General features: G+C 48.6%; 1 protein-coding gene across 1 annotated transcript; it reads right to left on the bottom strand.

Annotated features, from left to right (window-relative positions):
- Positions 1–4,416: 4,416 nt before the first annotated feature.
- On the bottom strand, positions 4,417–22,393 carry PDK2 (pyruvate dehydrogenase kinase 2). Its single transcript, XM_029572938.1, has 11 exons — positions 22,120–22,393; positions 18,174–18,315; positions 10,998–11,069; positions 10,598–10,782; positions 9,556–9,645; positions 9,338–9,415; positions 8,688–8,764; positions 8,484–8,582; positions 8,278–8,385; positions 7,785–7,898; positions 4,417–6,246 (listed from the first exon to the last, which is right to left on the bottom strand). Exons 1-11 carry the CDS (start codon positions 22,247–22,249, stop codon positions 6,106–6,108), a joined length of 1,236 nt encoding a protein of 411 aa, XP_029428798.1. The 5' UTR covers positions 22,250–22,393; the 3' UTR covers positions 4,417–6,105.
- Positions 22,394–24,791: the final 2,398 nt, after the last annotated feature.

The following is a 24,791-nucleotide window of genomic DNA, read 5'->3' as shown; positions in this document are numbered from 1 at the left end:
CAGTGGTTGTCACTAGTTCCTCCTCCGAGGAAGCGCAGTCAGTGCAGTGACAAACCCGCAGCCTGTAGTTCCCCATCCAGCTTTTCTGGATGGGGAACTACAGGCTGCGGGTTTGTCAGAGAGGTCTAGGCACCAGTGGCACTGGTGCCACTGGTGCCTAGACCTCTGGACAAAGGCAGAGTTCCTAGGGCCCCTTCACCTGTGGATTTCACTGAAGATGAGGTGCATTATGATCCCTTGGGGATGACTCTGCAGAATCCTCCTCAGAGGACTCGGAAGGTCTCCGGCCTCCCCCCTGAGGACCTGACCTTCGCAGGATTTGTGGGGGTGATGGCAGAGACCATCCCATTTCAGTTAATGACAGAGGACGACGCCCGGCCCAAAATGCTGGAGATCTTCCAGTTTCTGGAGGCTCCTAAAGAGATCGTGGCAGTCCTGGTGCACAAGATCTTTAGGGAGTTGCTGTTGAGGATTTGGGAGCACCCCCTCACAGTTCCTCCTGTTACCAGGAAGGCGGACGGGGTTTACCTCATCTAACAGGCTACTGGATTCGACAAGCATCAGCTGGCACACCAATCAGCAGTGGTCGAATCCGCTCTCAAGGTCAAGCACTCTCAGACCCATGCCTCGGTGCCCCCAGTGAGAAAGCATAGAACACTGGACGCCCTTGAGATAAAAGCTTTTCAGGGGGCTATGCTCATTGCCTGCATTGTCTCCTACCTGCTCTACATGAGCCAATATTCTTGCAACCTCTGGTGCAGGAGGCAGCCGAGCAGCTTCCTCAACAGCAGCAAGACACCTTTCTGTCGCTGGTGCGTCAGGGCCTGGAGTGCGGAAAGCACGAGGTGCGCTTCATCTACAATGTTTTCAAGATGGCAGCAAGAGTCTCTGCAGCGGGAATCTGCACCCACGGAATGGCATGGCTGCGGGCCTCGAATCTCCGACCAGAGGTACAGGAAAGACTTGCTGACCTGCCAGGCACAGGAGAGAATCTCTTCAGAGATAAGCTGAGGGACGCGGTGGCCCAGTTGCAGGATCATCATGAGACCCTCCAGCATCTCTCCACCAGCACTTTGGACCTGCCCTTTTCAGCCAGGAGGTCTGCGAAGCTGGTTCAGAGGAGGTCTTTCTACTGCCAGAGGAAGTACAAGCCTCCGGCCCCTTGCTCCTGTTCACAGGGGGTGAGCTCTCACGGTCGTTCCAGGCAGCAGCGAGCTCCTAAGCCCCAGCCGGCACCCCAGCCAAATCCCAGGATGGGGTTTTGACTGGATCGAAGGGAGCATCATCCAGCTGCCCGTACCCAAGATGCTGGACCCCCCAGTCGGGTACGGGCAGCTGGATGATCGGTGGCCCAGTGTAACCTCAGACTAGTGGGTTCTATCCATCATCTGCCAAGGGAACCAATTATCCCGCCAACTTCTCCTCCGTGCCCCTTTTAGGGGCCAACAGTTCATCAGGCGGTACTTCTACGGGAACTCTCCGCCCTCTTAATGGCTAGAGCGGTCGAGCCTGTCCCACCAGGGACAAGCGGGCAGGGATTCTATTCCCAGTACTTCCTGATTCCAACGAGAACAGGGGGGGGTTTACTCCATCCCATCCTAGACCTGAGGGCTTTGAACAAGTTTCTAAAAAAAGAAAAGTTCAAGATGATTCCCTTGGGCACCCTGATTCCCCTCCTACAAAAAGGGGACTGGCTATGCTCTCTTGATTTAAAGGATGCGTACACTCACATAGAGATCTTTCCAGATTCCCAAATCCTAAGGAGTATCTCCTTGAAGAGCTCATGGTCAGGAACAGCCTCCATCTCCTTTGTGGAATAGACAAACTGGAGAACCTCCAGCATTTTATGCCTGACATTCTCTTCCGTCAGAAGCTGAAACGGAATGGTTTCTGCCATGGCCCAGACAAACCCCGCAAATGTCAGGTTCCCAGGCGGGGAATAGCACCACTCCTCCGGAGGAGACGGGTCTGAGAGATCCCACGAGTCATCAGATGAAGACTTAGGCGTATCATACCCCCACTTCCTCACTAAGATCGTCCGGAGACATCAATGGTGAGCCCCTGCCCAAGCCCCTTGGCTTGGGCAGCGCGGGCATCGAGGCCCCTGAAGAACCCGGAACCAGACCAGGCAATGCAGGCCACGGAATCATGGCTTCAATGGTGCCAGACTGCGTCGGGCCTTCCTTAGAGGAGGAATTCATGATGGGAATCGCACCCATCAACAGTAGCCGCTGGGGCATCGATGGACCCCCAGGCACTGGCAGCGGCTTAGGGAGGATGCCCAGAAGAACATTGAGGTGCTCCAGCAGCGGTGCTAACATTGAGGGTGCAGGCTCTAGCACCAGTGGAAGCACTGTTGGGGCTGGCGGTTCATTGCCCTGCAGGGTTCGAACAAATGCCGATTGTATCCTGCATTCCAACTCTTCTTGGAAATCCACCGAAGACAGAATGGACTGAGGAGGGGGAGGTGTCACTATATCGCCCTCAGAGCCCCGAGGGAGATCGATGCCCGGCACCGATATCGGTGGGAAATGCCTGGGACTCCCGGGTTTGATGGAGGACAGTGCCTCCTCTCCGCGGGGTCACTTCGGGGGCATCAAAGCAGGCGCTAATGCCAACCCGAGCCTAGTGCTGTGCAAGGACAGAGACCAGTGGTGATGCTTCCAGGACTTCCCATGGTGCTCAGTCCTGTCTTTCCCCAGCACCAAGGAAGAAGGAGACTATTCTGACGTCCTGGACCTTGAAGAGACAGACTACGGCTAAACCCTGGCACCCCTCTCCATCGAAGGCTCCACAGAGAGGTGAACAGTGATGGCTCAGTGTCCATCAGTTCTCTTCAGCCCTTTGGAGTTGATGCCCCCAACACCGGAGGAGAGTTCAGATTTCTTTGAACCAAAAAGCTTCTCCATTTTTTCATGGCGGGCACACCAACCCTTGGGGATCATCTGGTCGCAAAATTGACACCCCCGAACGTCGTGCGATGTCCCCAGGCAGAGGATGCACACCTCATGTGGATCCATGAGGACCATGGTCCGGGGGCACCAATGAAACCAGACGATGCCATTACAATAAAAGGGCCCGGCCCGCAGTTGATTACCAGCAGCCACCGAAGAGAAGAACCACTGGGAATCAACCACACAGAAGGAGAAAAACTTACAGTGCCGCCCGATAAACTAAGCCGGGGGATGAAGAGGGACCCAACACAGGAAAAATCAATGAATTGATCGGGAAAAAGCTTTCCAATACCAAAAAAAGAGCATGAACTCCACAACCGTGAGACGATAGCTCTGCGGTAAAGAAGAGACTGGAGAGGGACCCCATGTGGGCGTGTGGATAGTGGCATGCTGGGCATGCTCAATGTGCCGGGCTCCATATGATGATGTCACCCAATGTGTGAGAACTACTATTCTGCTTGTCCTCACTTCCTCCTGGATAAAAAGCCCAGAAGAGGTAAGGTGTCCAGGGATATTGCAAGGTATACTGGACAGAAACAGAGTGAGATAGACCCAGAAAACAAAGTAAAATTCAAAACAGAAAATCATATTAGCAGAGATTGGGAATACAGAAAAGAACTTCAGTGAGTAAAGAAAAACATTCCAAAGTATTTGCGTTAGGTCTGTACAAGGATGTGCTGCTTCTATTTGATTCACTTGGATCTGTTAATACAGAAAGTGGTGGAAGAAGGACAGAGAGACAGACAGGCACAGGTTAACCCAATTATTAGAACAGGCTGCTCACAGAGCAAAAGCACAGAGCAAACAGGCTTAGGATCTTAGGTAAGAGCCTAATTCTAGCAGCAGAAGTGAACTGACATATGGGTCCTTCCTCGGGAGAGTCAGGCAGCTGCAGAAGCCTGGGATGTGTCTGGGTGTCTTGGCAAAGCGTGGCCATTTAAACATTTGCTTCTCATGGCAAACTCACGACAGCGAAAAGGCTAGCATGCTACCAGCATGCTTGGAAGAGCGAATGGCTCTGCACGGTACTCACATCACAGAACGTGGCACACAGTAACATCACCAGACAGGAAAGACACAGGGACCCAGGACGCCAATGCTTCCACCCTTACTGCCCCAATAACCTACAAGATAACAGCTCATCTTGCCAGACCTGGGAACCAGAAAACACCAGGCAGAAAATATCAAAGGAGTAGCATGGGATCTATTTCATGTCTGGGCACTTGCCGGGTAACTGCGACTTGCATTGGACACTGCTGGAAACCAGTATACAGGGCTCGATGGACCCTTGGTCCGACCCAGTACAGGATAATTTATGTTCTTATGGGCCCTACTGCCAGTACTGGAATGAATGAATACTTGGGCCTCTCACCTACCTAAAAGGCAAGGGCTACAATCTCGATGCTAGCCTACCAGAGAAGGGGACTTTTAGAAAATGGTAATAAAAATATTTGGTAAAAAAAACTTTTGAAAAACATTTTAATGTTTTCTTTTACAAAGCACATCAGCACAGTCTCTATTGTCATGTAATGCCCACCAGGTCTCACTGCTGATTCGCTAGCAGATGCATCCTATTCTCTGAGAAATATTTTGGGTATCCAGAGGTTATTTTTGGTTTTCCTTGTATCGGGAATGTCAGTGTCGTTAGCTACAATAACAGGCTTGCCCCTCCACGTGCCACTGCCTGCGGTGGTCAATGCACAGCTCCATTCTTCTGATGCTCCAGACTGGGACACTGCCATCTGTTGTAGGTGTTTCCACTCAAAGCAAAATCGCTACACCATGAACTCCAGGCTAGCACAGAGAACAGGGAAAATACTCTCAACACAGCTGGGGCCATGGTGGAGGGTCACAAGAGGCTCTGGGGCCTAGCAGAAAGGCAGCCAGGAAAACCTTGAGCCTGATTTAACACAGGGTGCCCCCAAAGGCAGAGAAGAAAAGACATCCTTTTATGAATGAGGCAGCAGACAGTGTATTTCCCTGACTGGGGTGTTAGTGACGATGTGAGCCACAATGTTGGGGGCTCCTGTCGGCTTTCAGCAACAGGCAGCTTGAAGTATTCAGAGTATATGGCACCTGTAGTTCTCTCCCTCAACTCTACTCTCCACCCCAACAACCCTAGGCCATGCCTCTTTACTTCACACCATCTCTATCACTCTACTCATCCTAAAACAGACTGAACAGATAGCTCCATGAACACTGGAACTATTTCATTCAGTCCAGGTCTTCAAACTCCCATGCCAAACCATGCTGAGGCATGTGGCCTAAGACGTGGAACTACAGATCCCAGAATGCTTCAGGACCAGGCGAGAGTGAAAGGGAGTTCCTGGAATCATCTGGTCCCCTATACACATAACCTTTTTTCCTCTAAATTTACAGAGGCCTAAGCACACATGCACAGACCTGCATACCCACATGTACATAGAGCCTCATTTCCTCATGATCAAATATCATAAGACAATGGGAGGCTATAGGAGGGGACAGAGCAAGTCATTTCCTGAAATGCTTTCAGTTTAAAGAAATGTTAGGTTCTAAGGCTCTGTCCCCTTTCAGGAGAGCTTTGGCACATTTGGTCCAGCTGTGTTCTACCCACCACGGACTTTCACATTTCCTAAGGTTAAGCCTCCAACATGCTCACATTGTCTTGTTCTCTCCTCTCTCCCACTTCCTACACTTCTCCTGCATTCTCCAGCACCCGCATTCAGGGTATTTTCACGGGGGCTCCTCTCCTGCTTTCCGGAGCTCTCTTGAGGCCTTTGTGCAAGCCTCTCCCCTTCTGGCTGTGGAGGTTCCCAATCTGACGCACGCGCACACACACACAGGCTTTGGGAAGGGGTGGTGATAGCAAGGACCATGAAATCAAAACAGTGATAAACCAGCTCAGAAAGTGGCCCCTGGCAGCTTCTCTCACCGCAGGGGCTCTGCTCACAACCAAGTCAGTTCCATGCAATTGAATGTCTGTTAGGAGAGCGCTAGCTACCCTGTCGGTTGCAATCAGGCTCCTCGCTGGCCAGAATGTTCAGCGCTCGTGTGTCTGGCGTCTTCCTTAGCCAGCAGGTGAATTGCAGTCCATGCTCATCGTTTTATGGGTGCTGTGCGATTCTCCCTCCCATGTTCAGGTTGGGCTTGGTGGAGATGGGGCGCTTCCTGCCTAGCTGATCCGATAGGTGGACAGGTTCTTGGGCTCTGTACTGGGCACACACCAGTCATCTGCCTCCTGCGTGGGCTGGTAATGCTTCCAGGCTGACTTGTTATACACCGGAAGGCGTTCCACCGAGTCCGTTGACAAAGCCTTGAAACAAGAAAATGGAAAAGGTTTAGCACCGAGCCAGCTCGCTCTTCTCTCTCTCCTCTGCTGAGGATCAAAGGGACCTGGAAGTGGAACATGGGCTCACAGCTCTCACCTCCTTCTCAGAGGGGGAACCATAGCTTTGGCTCACTGCTGGGCCTCCCATTTTTAGTTTAGAAATCCCACAGCAAAGCCCATGGGGAACGGCAGCCCTGCCACCTTTACCGAACCACGACCTTCTGCTTGCATTCCTCTGTTTCTCTACAAATCCCTCAACTTAAAACCTTCCCCCCCACACACATTTCTACTCAAAAGCCCTTGGCTATAGCGGTACTCAGTCCCTTCTCCACAGCATCAAACTCAGCACTATCCGACAAGCCTTAAGCCCCATTCACCCAACCCACCAGCACCATGTAAACCCCAGCCTCAGGAAATGCTGAAGAGCCACAGGAGCTGTCAATCCACCCTCTGCTTCCCTGTGTGCGTATTCAGGTACCGCAGGGCTCGCGATTCATCCACACGCAGTCTCCGTTAGAGACAGGGCAAAATGCCACAACCTATCACCCATTCTACTTCAGCAATTAAAAAAAAAAAAAAAAAGTTAAACTCTTTTACTACACACAAACAGCTGTGTTTGTGGTGCTCCACTAAAATACAATGGAATTTGCTTCAGGTGAATGGCTTCAAAGTCCTTGCTGATGGCTTCCTTGTTGTGTCTCCCTTTTGTTTGGGGAAAGACCAGATTGGACCAGATTTGCTGCCCCTCCAGGCATGGCCTTAATGCAGTGCAATGCCTAACGGTACACGACTACCAGCGCTGTCAAATCATCCTGATCCCCTCCCCCAAACCCCCACTCCCGATGTCAGGCCTCTGTACACTGGCTTCAACCAGGTTGTTATGGAATTGGGAGGGGGGGGGAGGTGCTACAGCTCTCCAATTAAAAAATGATTGACAATCTTCTTTAAAGCATTTCCTGCCTCTTATGGTGCAACTGAGCCCCTCCCCCCCCAGGAACATCAATGTGTTTGATTGGCTAGCTAAGCTCCGTCAGCGAGCCCAGTCAAAAGCAACATCGGTTGCCCGTCTATCATAGGCACAGATGCAGGGTCGCGCCAGCCAAGTGTGAGAAAGCTCACCCTTTCACATCCATTCTCTGAACCTTCATCAAGGATTTTCCCAACGAAGCCAGGATGAAGGTTCTGGAAACGGAACTGCTAAAAGCAGGCATGGCCAAGGCTTTTGCTGACCAAGCCGTTCGCATCCTCAAACAGGTGACGCAACTGAAACTTATCTCATCTCTTGCCTCATTTCTATGACCTCCCTTTATAGATCCAAAGATGACAGCCAAGAAAGAACAAACACAACAGATCGTCAGAGAACTGTAAACGTCCTTCTGGTGCAAGCATGAGATAAATGTTGTTCTAATTGTGATTCTGTAGGCCTAGCACTCATCCAACATGCGTTACTATAGCATATACAGAGAAGAAGGGGTTAATATAGCTGCCCGGTGCTTGCTGTCCAGGAGAGGAGCTGTACCCACCTTCAGGTAAATGACGGCATCCGTTCCAAAGCCCTCCATGGAATACAGCTGCAGGTCCCCCTGGAAGTATTTGGCATAGAGACGAGAGATGGGCAAACCATAGCCAAAGCCAGCCTGAAGGGCACAAGAAGAATGCAAGATGCTGTTGGAACAAGTGGATCTAGGCAGAGCAGGATGGACTGGCAGACTCTGAATCACTGGCACCTGGCTGCAGGACAGAAGGGGACCAAATCCCATAGACGGTTCAGCCTGGCCCCCAAGGGGGGTCTTCAGGCAACCTCAGGCGTGAGGCATGGGTTCGGTACACACACTGTATGCAGCGATACCACTACAATTCTCTGTAGGAAGACTTGGACCAATTCCAATCTCTAGTCACTTGCCCAATAGTGGGGCAAATTTCTAGACTTGTTTTAATTCTTTGAATGCGATTGGCTGGAAAAGTAATGGGTCAATCTGGCTGGACAGAAACTGGCTGAGTAGAGGAGCTACGTACCAGAGGGGTGCCTCCTGTGCCAGGCTGCGGGGTAGGTGCTGTGGAATACATGTAACTGAAGAGCCTCTCAATTTTCCGCAGCGGGACCCCGCCGCCTCGGTCACTCATCTACACAAGATAACAAAGAGAACCATCAAACTCGGCGGACTGAGCCATGGGAATACCCCCTCCCCTTACCCCTGGAGAAGCTTTCCACTAGTCTCTACCTTAATGGCCACATCTTCTCCTCCCAAGGCCACCATGACTTTGATAGGAGGCAACGAGAGGCTGGACTCCTGACTCTCCACCGTAGCTCGCATGGCGTTCTGCAGAGAAAACGGACACAGCAGTGAGATCAGGACCAACTGTGAAGTGTGAGAGACAGACAGATACCAGACCCAGCAAAGACTCCCACATTCAATCGAGCCTACCTTGAAAAGTTCAAAGAGCATGTGGTAGAGGTGAGATGGGACATACACAATGCGGATGGGCTGCCTGGCGTTGTTAGCTGTGGAGTGAAGAATAGGAGCTGAAAGGAAAGCCTAAGACCCAAGCATCTCTGGTAATTGAAAACTCACACCTTCTCCAGTGTCACTGCAAAACCCTTCCCACCAGCAACACTCACACACATCTGTTCCACCAAGTGAGCACCAATGGGGAAGCTTGCATGTACACGAATTGTAAACAGTCTCCCACCACACAAACATATACTTATTAGAGATGTGTATTGTTTTTATACATTGTATCGGTTCATCCTTCGTTTTTCCCACATTTCGGGGGGGGGGGGGGGGCGTATTTCTCTAATTGCATGTTAGTGCGCACTAACACGAAATTCAAATTTTTCGCACATTTCGGCGAATTGTTTGTTTGTTTCGGGGCGTTCCCGAAACAGGACGAATTAGACAATTTCATTGAAGTTAATTCGTCTAAAACAAATGCACATCTCTAATACTTATACCGTCCATGCAGACGTGCTATACCCATACACAAACGCACTCATACAGGGAGACACAAATGCATAGATATGCAGATAGACTGATCACGCAGACAGAAATACAGACATCCGCGCACAGCTACTCACCATTAACCTCCTGGATTTCTAGCTCAGGGGAGGACAGGTAATATTTATCACAGAGCATTTTAGCCATGTCATAGGCATCTGAGAAAGAAAGAGAGAGGAGGGGGAGAGCTGCTTAATGCACTGGACATAGCCCCACAATGATGAGAACCGAAAATCAAAAAAGACACCCCAAGCAAAGGCACTTGGAGTCAGAAGTGAGAGACCCCTCCCCCACATACCTTTGACCACCTCAGTCACGTCACAGTTTGGATCGATGCTGCCAATGTGCTTGGGGTGGGCTGGGTTCATGGCACCATCAAAAATGAGAGCTGAAGGGGGAAGAGGGAGATAGAGTGAGAGATCATATTAACGATATGCCTCGAGCAGAGGATCAGAAAGACAGGCAGACTGAAATTGCAAACGTGTATAAAAACAAAAAAGGCCACAAGTTAGATGAAAACTGAACTGGAACCCCCAAGAAGTTTGACTCTTCATGCGGTACAACACTGCAGAAAGAGACATTTATTTCCTCCTGTACTGTGCAAAATATCAGAGCTGCACACATCCCAAACCTGACAGAGAAAAGCAAAAAAAAAAAAAGAGCAGGAATTATTCTGTAAAAGCCGGGGGAAACGGGAGAATGCTGCATCCGGTTCCCAGGCCAGAAATACGATCTGACCAGAGACAAATACCGCATAGCCCCAGCACCTGGGAATATGAGCCTGTGCACTTCTCCTGTCCTTTTTCACTGAATGCATTGCTTTGAGCTGTTTGGAGAAGCAATTTATGAATGTAAATAATAAACATTAATAAAGTTTCTTGACTTGAACGGAGAGAGGCAGAGAAAATGGTTTTCCTAGGAGGAAGGGAGAGGGAGAAGAAACAATTCAGCTAATAAAAAAAAGAGGACAGCAAGGCTAATTATGGCACTGCGCTTTGCTAAGTCCCTGAAAGTTATGTGTGGGGGTGGGAATTACGCAATCCCTGTCCTCCCCCTCCAGATGTCCTCTGTTACGGATCGCTAAGTAACAGTAAACAAGTGAGACACTGGGAGACCAGGAAGGCGATAAAATGGGAGGTAGCCCAGAGACTCAGGAGGGCTCGGATATTTCCAGGAACCAAATCACGGCAGCCATCACACTACCACCCATTTCCAAATGTCTCGCCAAACATGGGTAGTGCCCATCACTTTTACTGTCGCCCCGATGCCCTGGAGGCCTGCCGAGTGCTGCAGCCAGGAGCTCTACTGCCCACTGCTGCCTCTCCCCCACCCGTTCTTACTGTGTTGGTTGATTAACATGCGGATGGAGATTCGACTCAGGTAGAAGCGATCCAGGAAGTACTGAATGTTCTGGTTAGTGACCGGGTCGTCACCAAAAGCCTCCTTGTACTCTATCACGCCCTGGGCCATGGTTGGCACCACATCATTGTGGCGATTCCGGATGGTGATAAGAGCATCGGTGAAGCTGGAAACAGAAAGATGCACGTTAATAAGCTGGAGTTGGAGAAAGGGATACAGACAGAGGAGAAAGAGGGGCACGGCGAGATGGGGAGAGAGGAGACAGAGGGCATGGTAAGAGGAGGGGGGAAAGCAACAGTGACCCTTAGAACAGAAACGCCAAACCAGTGACAGCCCGTGCATGCTCAAAGGCACTCCCCCAGCATTGCCCAGGAAACTCACTTCCCCAGGGTGCCCTGGTCCTCAGGGCTCTTGTGCAGGAACTCCAGGATATCCAAAAGACTCTGGACATACCTGTAAATCCAAAAATCAGATGTGGGTGGGGGGAGGGGGCATAATATAGAAACTTCGTATCCATTGTTTGTAACTGCAGTGCATGTGCTTTCAACAGATTTATTTACTGAAACGGGGGGCAAAACATGAAAGTATTGGTGAAACATCCGTTTGGGGGCTGATTTTAAATGCTCTCAAACAGAACTGAGGAAAATAAATAGTCAACTCTCCCTGCTGGCTTCATGTGGTCAGAAGCTGATCCAGTCCTGGTTTTACGCCCAACCCATATCCGGACTAATTCTCTGCACAAGGCAGAAGTGAGGCCCTGCAGGCGGGCGGGGGCTAACACCAGGACTGGATCAGCGTCCTATTTAATACAGCCCGCAGTCAGGCAGCTCTCCATGACGGAGTCCAGCTCAAACACCCTTTTAGCCAAAAATATTACACTTACTCCTCAGTAAAGAACTTTTCTCATCAACATTTGCTATTACTGACAAATACTCAGCAAATTCATTTGTTTTTTTTAATTTATCAGTAATCAGTTAAAAGTTTCCGATTAAAGAAATGCAAAAAAAAAAAAAGTGCAAAAACCTGCAAGGCAGTCTGCAGAATGTGGTTCATCCCAGGGATTTTATATCCTGCACAAAAAGCGCTGCAGGACCCTTGCAAGCAAGAAATCAGGTCTGAAGTTCAGGGAGTCCACTAAAGAGTTAATGCATACGTGGGCACCGTGTTCATGTGCACATCCAAGGGTTAAGGCACCTCGGGGACGGGTCTGGGTGGCACAGAGCCCCCAGTGCCACGTCACCACTACACTGAGGCTCACGGGTGCCAGAGGAAAGAGAAGGGGGGCATTTTAAGGACGATTTGTTTTTCTATTTCAAGCATTTGCTGGCTATACTTCCCTATTGTTTTTGCTTGCTATGCTCGCCCCTCCCCTGGCTCTCAGTAACCCCTGGGGCCAGTCTGAGCCGGTCCTGCTCTGCGGCTGTGCTAGATAGGAGGCGGAGGGAGGCAGCAGCTTCTTACAAACAGGCTCTCACGTGACCCCGAAAGTAGAACAAAGTTCACAGGCGGCTGCCAGCTGCATAATAACTGGGCCAGAGGCAACCAGCTGCTTATCCTTGGCTGCCAACCCACCCCTGCCCCCCACAGAGTTGCCAACACCGTTGTGGGCAGCGGGGAGGAAGGTTTGGCTTCCATTCTGAATAGAAGTGAACGCGAGATGTTTTAATCAAAATACCAGCAGTTCCTTCTAAAGATCAAACCCACAGAAACATAGAAATGACGGCAGAAGAAGACCAAACGGCCCATCCAGTCTGCCCAGCAAGCTTCGCACTTTTTTTTTTCTCATACTTATCTGTTACTCTTGGCTCTTAGTAACCTTTTGGTTCTATTTCCCTTCCACCCCCACCATTAATGTAGAGAGCAGTGTTGGAGCTGCATCTAAGTGAAATATTTAGCTTAATTAGTTAGGGGTAGTAACCGCTGCAATAAGCAAGCTACACCCATGCTTATTTGTTTACCCAGACTATCTAATTCAGTCCTTGTTGGTTGTCTGTATATAGATCCACTTTTCTTCATTCCCCCTGCCATTGAAGCAGAGAGTTATGCTGGATATGCACTGAAAGTGAAGTATCAGTCTTTCTCCCCAGCAGAGGCTCTGCCACCTTCAGCGCTGTAGGTTTTCCTATGGCGGACATGGCTGGTTCTATTTCTAGCCCTGAGGTCTTTTATCTCCCAAAGGCATCCTTACATAGAAAGCGGCAGCCGGTGTAGGACACGAGGCATCCCATCAATGCCAGCCGCATCGAAACTGTTTAGAATGCGTGCCAGGCAGAGCCGGCGCCTGGAGACCCAATATGTGGCGGCAAGCCAAAAGGGACCATTGTTTATTGTGGGCACACGCACAATACGTCCCGGCGACTGCGTGCATCCGTCTCCGTTTCTGCATTATAACAGAGCAATAAGCTTTCTGCATCCCAGATACAGCAAGCACTCCTGCCATGGCGCAGCGGGACTTCCCAAGCCTGTCCGGGTGACCCCCACAGGGGTTTTTCAGGATACAAGATATATATTGGCATGCCCTGCAGACCCAGTACATGCAAATTTCTCGCCTGTGGATAGCCTTGAAAACCAAGGCTGTGGGGTCCCCAGGCCAAGGGCCAGCGAGCCCAGGATCCTGTCTCCGGAAGTGGCCAGTCTGGATCACAAGTACCCTGCAGATCCCGCAAGGTAAATCTATTTCCGGTTAGTCACTCCCAGGGCTAGCAATAGTTTTCTTTAGTCTGCCTGGCTAAGCATGAGTTACAGACTTGTCCAAACCTCTTTTAAACCCCGCTCTGCTCGTCGCCTTGACCACATCCTCTGGCAACAGGTTCACAGCTTGAATGTGCACTGAATGAAAATGTACTTTCTATCTGTCAATTGTTCGTTTCATGAAATGAAACCCAATACAGAAAAATACACAGAACTGAGACTTATAGTAAGCCGAGACCTGGCAGTGATACAATTGCTGGCTGATGGATAATGCAATTTTCTCTCACCTGTTCAAGAAGCAAATAAGATCAGGCCCAATGCACGTCTTAATCAAACCAGAGGGATGGGGGAAGGGAACTGTCCAAGGCAGGACTCGAGTGAAGGTGAAGATGGTGCCTTTTGGCAGGGGTTAACGCCCTGACAGACGACCCCATTCTGGACCCACTGAGGTACCAGCCCTTCTGTTAAAAAAGATAAACCCGGGAATCCCCTCTTACAGTGCACAAGACATTCAGGGCCAGGTTTAGGAATCGGGCAGGCCTCCGTTTGTGGGCACGATTTTGCAACAGCCTCTCGCTTCCTGCAAATTCAGGAGGGGGAAAAAAAACAGCACAATTTGGTTTTTTGTATAAAGCGCAGGGGGTGGGGAGGCATTTTTTTCCGGAAAGGGCTAAATTTATAGAAGCAGACAAAGACCCCTCTGCCCTTTTCACCAACATGGACTCGGTCTGGGGGATTTCTTGTCCCCTCCTTACCCAGAAGATGAAGGAAACAAACCCTGCAAGCAAAAGTGCCTTGATGGCTTTTTGCAAGTTTTTTAGGTGACAAGCCTGGCATTGGAGCAGAGGCCACAGGTATTACAGACCTTACAAGAATAAACAGTAAAAACTTTTTTAAATATATCCGAAGCAGAAAGCCTGTGAGGGAGTCAGTTGGACTGTTAGATGATCGAGGGGTTAAAGGGGCACTTAGAGAAGATAAGGCCATCGCGGAAAGATTAAATGATTTCTTTGCTTCGGTGTTTACTGAAGAGGATGTTGGGGAGGTACCCATAATGGAGAAGGTTTTCATGGGCAATGATTCAGATGGACTGAATCAAATCACGGTGAACCTAGAAGATGTGGTAGGCCTGATTGACAAACTGAAGAGTAGTAAATCACCTGGACCGGATGGTATACACCCCAGAGTTCTGAAGGAACTAAAAAATGAAATTTCAGACCTATTAGTAAAAATTTGTAACTTATCATTAAAATCATCCATTGTCAGACGGATAGATCCAAGATGGCGTCGGACTGAAAGGACGCGAACGGAGCTCCGGGGCTTTGTGCTGTATATTGTTGCCTTATTGCCTTATTGCCTTCCTAATTGGAACTATGCCGCACACTAAGAGGAAAGGCAGACTTAGGGAAGTTTCCTCAGCGAGCCCTAGTCTGCCGAGTTCGCAGACCTTAATCCCGGACCTGTTTGCTCAGGCAGCCAGACCTCCAGAGAGTCCCGCGCTTGCGGCAGCGAGTGAGCAGTCGTTACCGCTTGCGGGCGAAATAACACTAAGTCCTGGAGCACCGCTGACTCCCTCCCCCCCTGCAAGGACACAGCCTGAAAACGCTGAGCTTTCTCAACAACGGATGCCGTTAGAGGAGGTGAGCTCATCTGAGGTGCGTTTTTCGGAGGAGATCGTGGTCCCTGCGACGGAGGGTGGTGCAATGGCGTCCACCCCGCTGGGAGGAGGGCAATCCCCCGAGAGCCTGAGAATGGACAGAGGAGGGGGATCTATCCTGGAGATACCACCCGAGATATCCAGAGGTATGGATGAAATTAATATTGTTATCCAACCGGCACCCTTTCCAGTTTTAAAACCTTTGGAAAGGCCTCAAAATATTACCCTAGAATCTCTGTGGCTTGCAATATCAACATTACAAACCTCCTTAATGACAATTTCGGAAGGATTTAAGATAACTCAAGACTCAATATCTAATGTGAAAAAGATTATGGGTGGCCAAACTGAGAGAATAACTTATATTGAAGGGAAAATAAAGAAAGTAGAGGAAGTCCAAAACTCTATAATTAAAGGAGAAGTAATTATGAACAGAAGAATGGAGACGTTTGAGAACGAACTGAGAAATACAAATATCAGAATTATAAACTTCCCGAAGTGCAAACTGATTTCTGCTAAAGAGCAATTTAAAAGTTACCTGAAAGACATAATGAAAATGTCAAATGAAGATATGCCTGTTATAAATAAAGCTTATTTTGTGTCAGTACTTAAAACAAATACAGAAAATCAGATGGAAACGGAAGAAGTAAGGTTAAATATTACGGAGTTTTTGGAGACCTCACAACAATATCAAGTTGAAGGAAGAGGTACCCTGCTGGTCAAATTTATGTCTTCAATGGACAGAGATATAGTAATGAAAAAATTTCTCCAACACAGGACAGAGTTATATTTAGATCAAAAAATGTGGATGTACCCAGATGTTTCGAAAGAAACTCAGAGGAAAAGGAAGAAATTCCTGTCTTTGTTGCCCCAAGCAAGATCACATGGGGCTCAAATAATATTGAGATTTCCCTGTAAATGTGTGATGAGAGTGGAAGGTCAGAGATATGTTTTTTATGACCCTGACCAATTGGGAAATTTTATACAAACACACCACTGGACCTTGGACACAGGACAGAATTAATTCAGCTATAGAATATAGTGCAGCCTAACTTTCAGTAGTTTTTGAAAATATTGTTTGGTTAATATTGCTCTAAACTTAAAAAATGGATCTTCTCTTACTAGTATAAAAGTGAAAAACAGCAATATATATATTATTTCCATTTGTTTAGTTAATATCCCTTTTGGATTAGCATTTTACTGAAAGTAGAATTGTAAAAGAAGGAAAATGTTTAATTTACATTATATGTTCAAGATTACTGTATTACTTGACATTTATGTGAAATGTTTGAATAATTTGAAAATTCAATAAAAACAAAATTAAAAAAAAAAAAATAAAAAAAAAAATCATCCATTGTACCTGAAGACTGGAGGATAGCTAATGTAACCCCCATATTTAAAAAGGGTTCCAGGGGCGATCGGGGAAACTACAGACCGGTTAGCCTGACTTCAGTGCCAGAAAAATAGTGGAAAGTGTTCTAAACATCAAAATCACAGAACATATAGAAAGACATGGTTTAATGGAACAAAGTCAGCATGGCTTTACCCAGGGCAAGTCTTGCCTCACAAATCTGCTTCACTTTTTTGAAGGAGTTAATAAACATGTGGATAAAGGTGAACCGGTAGATATAGTATACTTGGATTTTCAGAAGGCGCTTGACAAAGTTCCTCATGAGAGGCTTCTAGGAAAAGTAAAAAGTCATGGGATAGGTGGCGATGTCCTTTCGTGGATTGCAAACTGGCTAAAAGACAGGAAACAGAGAGCAGGATTAAATGGGCAATTTTCTCAGTGGAAGGGAGTGGACAGTGGAGTGCCTCAGGGATCTGTATTGGGACCCTTACTTTTCAATATATTTATAAATGATCTGGAAAGAAATACGACGAGTGAGGTAATCAAATTTGCAGATGACACAAAATTGTTCAGAGTAGTTAAATCACAAGCAGATTGTGATAAATTGCAGGAAGACCTTGTGAGACTGGAAAATTGGGCATCCAAATGGCAGATGAAATTTAATGTGGATAAGTGCAAGGTGATGCATATAGGGAAAAATAACCCATGCTATAATTACACAATGTTGGGTTCCATATTAGGTGCTACAACCCAAGAAAGAGATCTAGGTGTCATAGTGGATAACACATTGAAATCGTCGGTTCAGTGTGCTGCGGCAGTCAAAAAAGCAAACAGAATGTTGGGAATTATTAGAAAGGGAATGGTGAATAAAACGGAAAATGTCATAATGCCTCTGTATCGCTCCATGGTGAGACCGCACCTTGAATACTGTGTACAATTCTGGTCGCCGCATCTCAAAAAAGATATAATTGCGATGGAGAAGGTACAGAGAAGGGCTACCAAAATGATAAGGGGAATGGAACAACTCTCCTATGAGGAAAGACTAAAGAGGTTAGGACTTTTCAGCTTGGAGAAGAGACGACTGAGGGGGGATATGATAGAGGTGTTTAAAATCATGAGAGGTCTAGAACGGGTAGATGTGAATCGGTTATTTACTCTTTCGGATAGTAGAAAGACTAGGGGGCACTCCATGAAGTTAGCATGGGGCACATTTAAAACTAATCGGAGAAAGTTCTTTTTCACTCAATGCACAATTAAACTCTGGAATTCGTTGCCAGAGGATGTGGTTAGTGCAGTTAGTGTAGCTGTGTTTAAAAAAGGATTGGATAAGTTCTTGGAGGAGAAGTCCATTACCTGCTATTAAGTTGACTTAGAAAATAGCCACTGCTATTACTAGCAACGGTAACATGGAATAGACTTAGTTTTTGGGTACTTGCCAGGTTCTTATGGCCTGGATTGGCCACTGTTGGAAACAGGATGCTGGGCTTGATGGACCCTTGGTCTGACCCAGTATGGCATTTTCTTATGTTCTTAAGAATATCCTATAGCAGAGGTTCCCAAACTTGTCCTGGGGGACCCCCACCCAGTCCTGTTTTCAGGATATCCACAATCAAGATGCAGGAGATAGATTTGTATGCACTGCCCCCATTGTATGCCCACTTATCTCCTGCATACCCTGAAAACCCGACTGGCTGGGGGTCCCCCAGGACAGATTCAGGAGCCACTGCTGACTGGACGTGAACAGGTGACAAAAAGCAGAAATTCACGCGGCGGCTGCTGGCACACTCGCCGACCAGCCTCCTCTGCACATAACAGCCGTGACGCGGGGAACGTTTTAAGGGGCGCGCGGGGCAGAACTCACCAGCTCTGGACCAGCTGCACAGATGGGGTGCCCAGCAAGCGGTCAGGAAGCAGGTTGATTTCCTTCATGATGTTGGCCAGTCGGACGGGGAGCTCCTGCCGCAGGAAGACGAAGGAGGTTTTCTCGCAGGCATTGCTGGACCCTGCACGGGGCGGGAATGCAGCATTAGGGGAAAGCAGGCAGGATCTCCGGAGAAAGTGCGGGGAAGGCAAAGATGTGCCAGGGTGGGTCATGCTTTGTTTGTGTTTATTTACTGCTTGCTTAACAAGTCAATAGAAAATCAAGGGGATGGACACAATTAAATCTAAGGGGTTAAAACAGAGAGAGGTACCAAATTAAAAGGCAAACATAAAACGAATAATAAAGAAGATAAAGGGAAAATGTTCACATAAGAACGTAATCTTATAAAACTAAAATCTTTCTATTAAGCCAAACTCGTGAAGGTGTAAGCAGGTGCATCGGGGAGGCTGTGAATTAGCAGGTGTGAGCGAGGACATGACAGCGGGTGTACTGGAGGCATGAGCGGACACATGAACTGGGCAGGAGCAAATGCGAGTCAGCTCATGGTTTCGTGCCTCTGAGCGAGAAAGTGAATGCAGGTATCTGGGCTTTTCATTCTTGCTCTGTTTGCCTGATTTAACTACCTTGGTGCCAGCAGTTGAGGCAGAGATGCCACCCCAGCCTAAACCTGGCCTGTAATGGGTATTGTGCAACCAGGCTAATCCATGGGTGCTGAGTGAGGGAAAGGAGGAGAGGAGTCCAGTCATACTCAGATGAGAAACTAGGTTAATGTACAACTCCCTGGCTCACTCATTGCTCCCCAACTGAGCATGTGTACAGCGTGGGTACGCTCCATTTATCCAAAGCACTCCAGGATCCCTGGGTAAACTGGCAGGTCGCACGGCAGGAGAATGAGCCGAGAACCAGCAAGCTTTGGCTTCCCTCTCCAACCAAGAGCAAGTCACTCGCTCTCTGAGATCTTTGGGCCAGGAACACTGCATGCATGGGAATTATTTTGAACACTGCCCCACGTGCTGTTGGCACCATAGAAATAATAAATAACAAATCAGATGTGAAACCTGCCCCGAGGATATTCTTTGAAGCTAGCCAAGAGAGTTGACACAAGGCAGGTGCTCCCTCGCCCTGCAAACCTTGGCTACAGGGGTCAGCAACAAGTAATAACCTGTATGGAAGTTACTTTGTCTTCACAAGTGTTTCAGCTGGATAGGGAGGGGCTAGGCAAGGAAACAAAGCAAGGAGAGGGAAGGACAGGAACCAGGGAAAACAGCTTCAGGACAGGAGGAGTCAGCTGAAAAAGGTCAGCTAGCAGGAACTGGTAAACAAGTCCCAGGTCTCATTGTGCCAGGCCTCCAGTCTCCCACGGCTTCCGGGCGGCCCAGTCTCCCTCCACAGTGGGGTGGCCGCCGGCTGTAATTTGATCCCCGTTTCAGGAAGGCTCCGTAAACAGGGTTCAACGCCAGCCAGGAAAGTTAGGGGAGGGACCAGGCATTTGCTGACGAAATTGCAGCAGTTATTACAGGCTCTTGAAAACAATTTTGAGGAGTCGGTCCAGAAGCTTAAGATACAAGACAGTGGAAGTTAGGGAACAAAAAAAACAAACATTGTGATAGCAGGAAAACTAAACAGCTGTCGTCGGTGAGAAACCCCTTCCAGATCAGCCAGTACAGGAATCACTGGCACTCTTGCCCCAGAATGCTTCTGCCCTAATAAATTTATTAATCTATAAGGAGCCACCAGCTTCCCTGCCTTCTTGGCTACTACAGACTAGCATGGCTACACCTCCAAGTTTTATGGCTGGGAAAATCTGATCCCTAAAACAGAGAATACAAATTCAGTTTTAGTCCAACAAAAGGCATAAGAACTGAACCCAATCCCTGCAGAAATGTCTTTTTGCAGAGTGCTTCCAGTCTATAATTCCAATGACAGACCAGTTGCCCCCACCCCCCCAAACCACAAGCTGGCCTGGATAGCTCAGAGGGGCCTCTGCCTACTGTCACCCCAGGAGACTCCAATCTGTCACTTTTATTCTTGGTCCTGAGACTGGGGCTGGCAGTGATGGGGGTAGGGCAGGCGCAGGGACAGCACTGTGGCACAACATCTTCCCATTTACTCAAGGGCAAAGCTAGGCTAGTTAAAGACCTACTTATTATGTGAAAATAGACCAAGCCCCTGCACCAATGTCCTTTAAATGGAAGCTTACAGTGGGGGAGGGGTGGAACATAAAGCCTCATCAGGCCTCGGCTGCAGCCACCCAATTGGCATGGCGGTGGGCACATTCCCAATGGGAGCAAAGTACAATCTGAACAAACATGTCTGGCATGCACAGTCCAAGCTTTACTGCAGCAAATGTCTGGCAGCACTACAGATCATAGTAACCAAGAAGTCCTTAAGCTACAGCTTCCTATACCTCGATTAGCTGGGAAAGGTGCTATTTCATTAAGAGCTTTGATTTAATCCACCTAAACTCTCTTACAAGGGTGAATGCATGCAACCTGCACACTCTGCTGTTAAAAAAAAATGGAAAGAAAAAAGTGCCCTATACATGGTACACTCGGGGCGAGGTCCGGCGACCTCGTGTCAAGCAGCACTGGCCACTGATCCCGACAGCAGACAGAAGGCCGTTCGCCCAGCGCCAGCAGCTGTCACGGCACTAAATTTTAACAGCAAGCACCTCTGGCTTGGGGCAGCAACTGGAGAGGGGATTATTTGGCATTTTAAGCCCCTCGTTGGCTCAGGATGCAAAGGGGCATTCAATGCGACAAGGAAGAACGTCATCCTCTGGGAAATGAGTCGACGTGCTAATTATATACGAGACGGCCGGCGGCTTCCAAGGTGGAGGTCATACCACGCTGACCGGTGCCCCCCTGCCGCCAGCTGTGGGCACCGCTTTACCCAGTGCCACTCCTCCCGGGGCTGGGACCTTGCAAGTCGCTGCCCTCTGACCTGGCACTAAGCCAGAGCCCCGGGATGGTGGTACGAGCACTAGGCACCCCCCTGAAGGTGGCATCTTCCTAATGAAACCAAGATCCTGTTATGTGGCCACTGCTGCCAGCGTAGAGAAATGACAACTCCAAATCGTGGCCCCCGCCTAGCTGCCCCCTGCTTTAAGAAATGAATGTGCCTCGGCGAGGTGTTGTCACTTCTTTATAAGGAAGTTGGGGGAGGGGAGGCTAGGCTCTTGCCACTTCTCCTCACTTTGCCTTATTCACCTCTATTGTTAATTACTTTTATGTATTGCTTCAGTTATACCCTTGTTCTATGTAAACCGATCCGATATGGTTATTACTATGAAGGTCGGTATAAAAAAAGTGTTAAATAAATAAAATAAATAAATCCACTGCCACACTCCCTGTACTCGCAAACTAAAATGTAAGCACAGCTCAGGAGGAAGACTCCCCAGCCCACCGGCCACGATTTATTATTCTGATCAGAGGCTTCCTCTTACAAATCCGCGGTCCTACCCCAAGAACGGACCCATGCAACTTCAGGCAAACAAATCATATGAATTATGATGGATAACGATATTAATAACAGTGGTGACATGACTGACAAAACGAATGCCAGTAAACTTGGAAAATTGCAATAAAGGCGTTAGTAAGAATGATAGTATTAATAATTATCATTCATGTTATTATGATGGTAGTGCTAATATTAATGAGTATCATTTATAGCACATATGACAATATTAATGATTATCAATCATATCAAGTTAGTAAATACTAGTGAAGACATACTTTATGATATTAATGATTATTATTCATATCAGTACATTATAATTATATATATATACGCATGCATATTAGTGATTATTATGCATATCATTCTTATATTATGACGTCAGTAATGCAATTATATTGGTCATTATAGTTCCTATCATTCTGGTTCGAGTGATATTATCATCGATCGTTCTTCCACCGGGATTTACCGAAGTCCAGGAACTGCTTCATGGAGAGGGGGGAGGGCGAGAATTTGGAGAAGTGGTCGACGTGTTTGGGGGCCCCGGCCCCTGCCAGGGCCGCGTTCTTCATCAGGTAGCGCACGAACCGCATCTTCATGGCCGGGCCGCGCTCTCTCTCTCCAGGCTGCCCGCTCCTGCTCCGGTCTCCCTCTGCTCCCCACACCCCTCGCTTCAGTCCGCTCCGCTCCGCGCTCCCTCCGTCCCCCCAACTGCCATCGCCCGGGCTCGCGCCCCTCCGCCGCCGAGCCTGCTCGCCCGTGGTCCGCCTACCAGCGCGTACCGCCCGCCCCCTTCCTTACCGCGGCCAATGCGCGACCAGACAACAGGGCAGGAAGCACGCCCCCTTTAACTCTTCAGCGGCCAAAGCGCTCCTCAGTAACCTTTCACCACCCCAACCCTTCTTATTTACTCACGTCCCTGGCATAAGAAACAGGTAGAGCCAGTGCTGGTTTAGCCCTGTGGCGTGCAGTGACCTATAGCGCTGAGTGTCGTAGGGGAAACCACTACTCAGCATGAAAGGTGCCTGTATGCAATGAGACTAAAACCACACTGGCTGAGCCTAGTCCTTAGGAGCCAGGGAAGAACCTTAACCCCCTTCCCCACCACGTGGTGGAGCATTGTTCACAGTGGCATCTTGAGACAGCAGTATTTGATAGGGCAAACTGGACATCAAAGTTGGGGGGGGGGGGGGGAGAACTTGAATGATACCTCCATCCATGACAGCCTTAGCTTTCAGGAGCAGGGAGAGTGAACGCCCCCTCATCGAGCTGGAAGATCGACGGCAGCCCGCCTAGAGGCCGTGAGGGATTGTACGTGGCACTTTTTGAACCCACTTTCCCTGCATTCAGGGATGACTTAATATCAATATCAATATCAACACCAGTTATCCCAGTAAAACCACATACTGAATAACCAATACTAATATTAAAAATAGCACATTGACAAAAATTAGTGGTTTTCCAGAGGAAATTAGGGTTGATGGGTTTATTGGCATAGAAATCTAGGGTTCAAAAGGTTAAGTATAGGACCTGAAATACCTTAGGTGCACACATACAGTCCGACAGAGCACACTGTTAACCTGTCATTGGACGCGCGTTTTCCCTTACCCCTTTCTTCAGTAAGGGGCAGAAGACACGCATCCAACCGCCGTACCTAATAGGGCCCTCAACATGCAAATGCATGTTGAGGGCCCTATTAGGTATTCCAGCGCGATTCAGTAAGTAAAACATGCAGCCAAGGGAAAAACTGCTGTTCTGTGCACCCTCTGACTTACTATCATGGCGATATGAATTCAGAGGTCCCGAAAAGTAAAAAAAAAAAAAAAAAGTTGAAGTTAGCTGGCTGTGTCGAAAACCAGATGCTCAATTTTGCTGGCATCCGGTTTCCGAACCCGTGGCTCTCAGCGGGCTCGAGAATCAACGCCAGCAAAATTGAGCGTCGGCTGTCAAACCCACTGACAGCCGCCACTCTGGGCCAAAAGGAGGCGCTAGGGACACGCTAGTATCCCTAGCGCCTCCTTTTGCCCATTTCTACCGCTGGGCCTCATTTAAATACTGTATCGCCCGCTCTCCTGCAGACTTTACTGAATCGGCCCGATAGTAATGACAGCAGAAAAAAAAAGGGAATGGTCCATTTACTCTGCCCAGCAAGCTTCCCAAGGTAGTAACTGCCGCTCTATGCAGGCAACACCCATGTTTCCCATAAGGGCAGTAACTGCAGGGCTATAAAGTTAAGCTTAGGCTAACCCATAAAACATTAACTGCTAGCAACATTTTTAGTAGGTGATGAGCCTTCTTGAAAATTCAGACAGTGCTGCTTACTATGCTTTGGTTATGGACTTGGGCATAGAAGCAGTTCTGTGCTTTTTCCCTTATAATGGGCCGATACAGTAAAGCACGGCCGTGGTTGTGCGGTTTTTAACCCACATTGGACGCACGTTTTGAGGGCATAAGACACGATTCAGTATCGGCTTTTACTCAGCCTTAGCGCTTGCAGAAAAAGACGCGTATCCATTTCCACCCGCCGCATGTAAATGGTATGTTAATGATCAGATTAGCTATTCCCCCCCCTCCCCCGATATAGTAACGCGCGCCCAAATTATCACGTCCTTAACCGGCTTATTTACCACATCTTTAACCTCTATCTTTACCGCCTACCCTGACTCTGGCGTTAGTGTGGGGTTCAGTCAGCTTCGGACTGGACAGCGTCATGGACAACATGTATAGATTGGCTCTGGCGATCTTTTTCATTCGGTTGAGAAGCAAAATAAGAAATGCTCGGCAAGCAAATTCTAGAAGGCAGATTGGAGAGGTCAACAGGGGAGCCCAGCAGCAAGGAGAACTCAGCCAACCGGCGAACCCTGAAGCAAGACTGGAGGAGGTATGTGTTCAACGGTACCATCCATCTCTGGGCGTCTCTGAGGCTCCGGCAGAGACATGGACGCCTCTACGGATACCGGAGAGATGGAAGTCGCGGCAGGCCTTCCTGCGGCGTGCTGAGGCTCTGGGGGCCTCCGATCATGGACACCCAGAAAGAGGCAGGAACGTCCATGAACAGAAGCCCCGACCTTGGACGTCCGGGCGGGTGCTCAAGGCAGCGGCCATGGACGTTGGAAGGCAGCATTCCCGTCTCGGAGGCCC

This window comes from Rhinatrema bivittatum, chromosome 12 (assembly GCF_901001135.1).
Source record: "Rhinatrema bivittatum chromosome 12, aRhiBiv1.1, whole genome shotgun sequence".
NCBI classification, from domain to species: domain Eukaryota; kingdom Metazoa; phylum Chordata; class Amphibia; order Gymnophiona; family Rhinatrematidae; genus Rhinatrema; species Rhinatrema bivittatum.
Note: the sequence above shows the minus strand (reverse complement) of the source record. Positions and strands in the feature narration are given on the sequence as shown.

Coding starts and splice junctions, on each gene's coding strand:
- PDK2 (XM_029572938.1), bottom strand. CDS start 22,249: ATGAAGATGCGGTTCGTGCGCTACCTGATGAAGAACGCGGCCCTGGCA. Junction 8,583..8,687: donor TGCTCTTTGAACTTTTCAAG/GTAGGCTCGATT, acceptor TTTTCTCTGCAG/AACGCCATGCGAGCTACGGT. Junction 8,386..8,483: donor GAGAAGATGTGGCCATTAAG/GTAGAGACTAGT, acceptor TATCTTGTGTAG/ATGAGTGACCGAGGCGGCGG.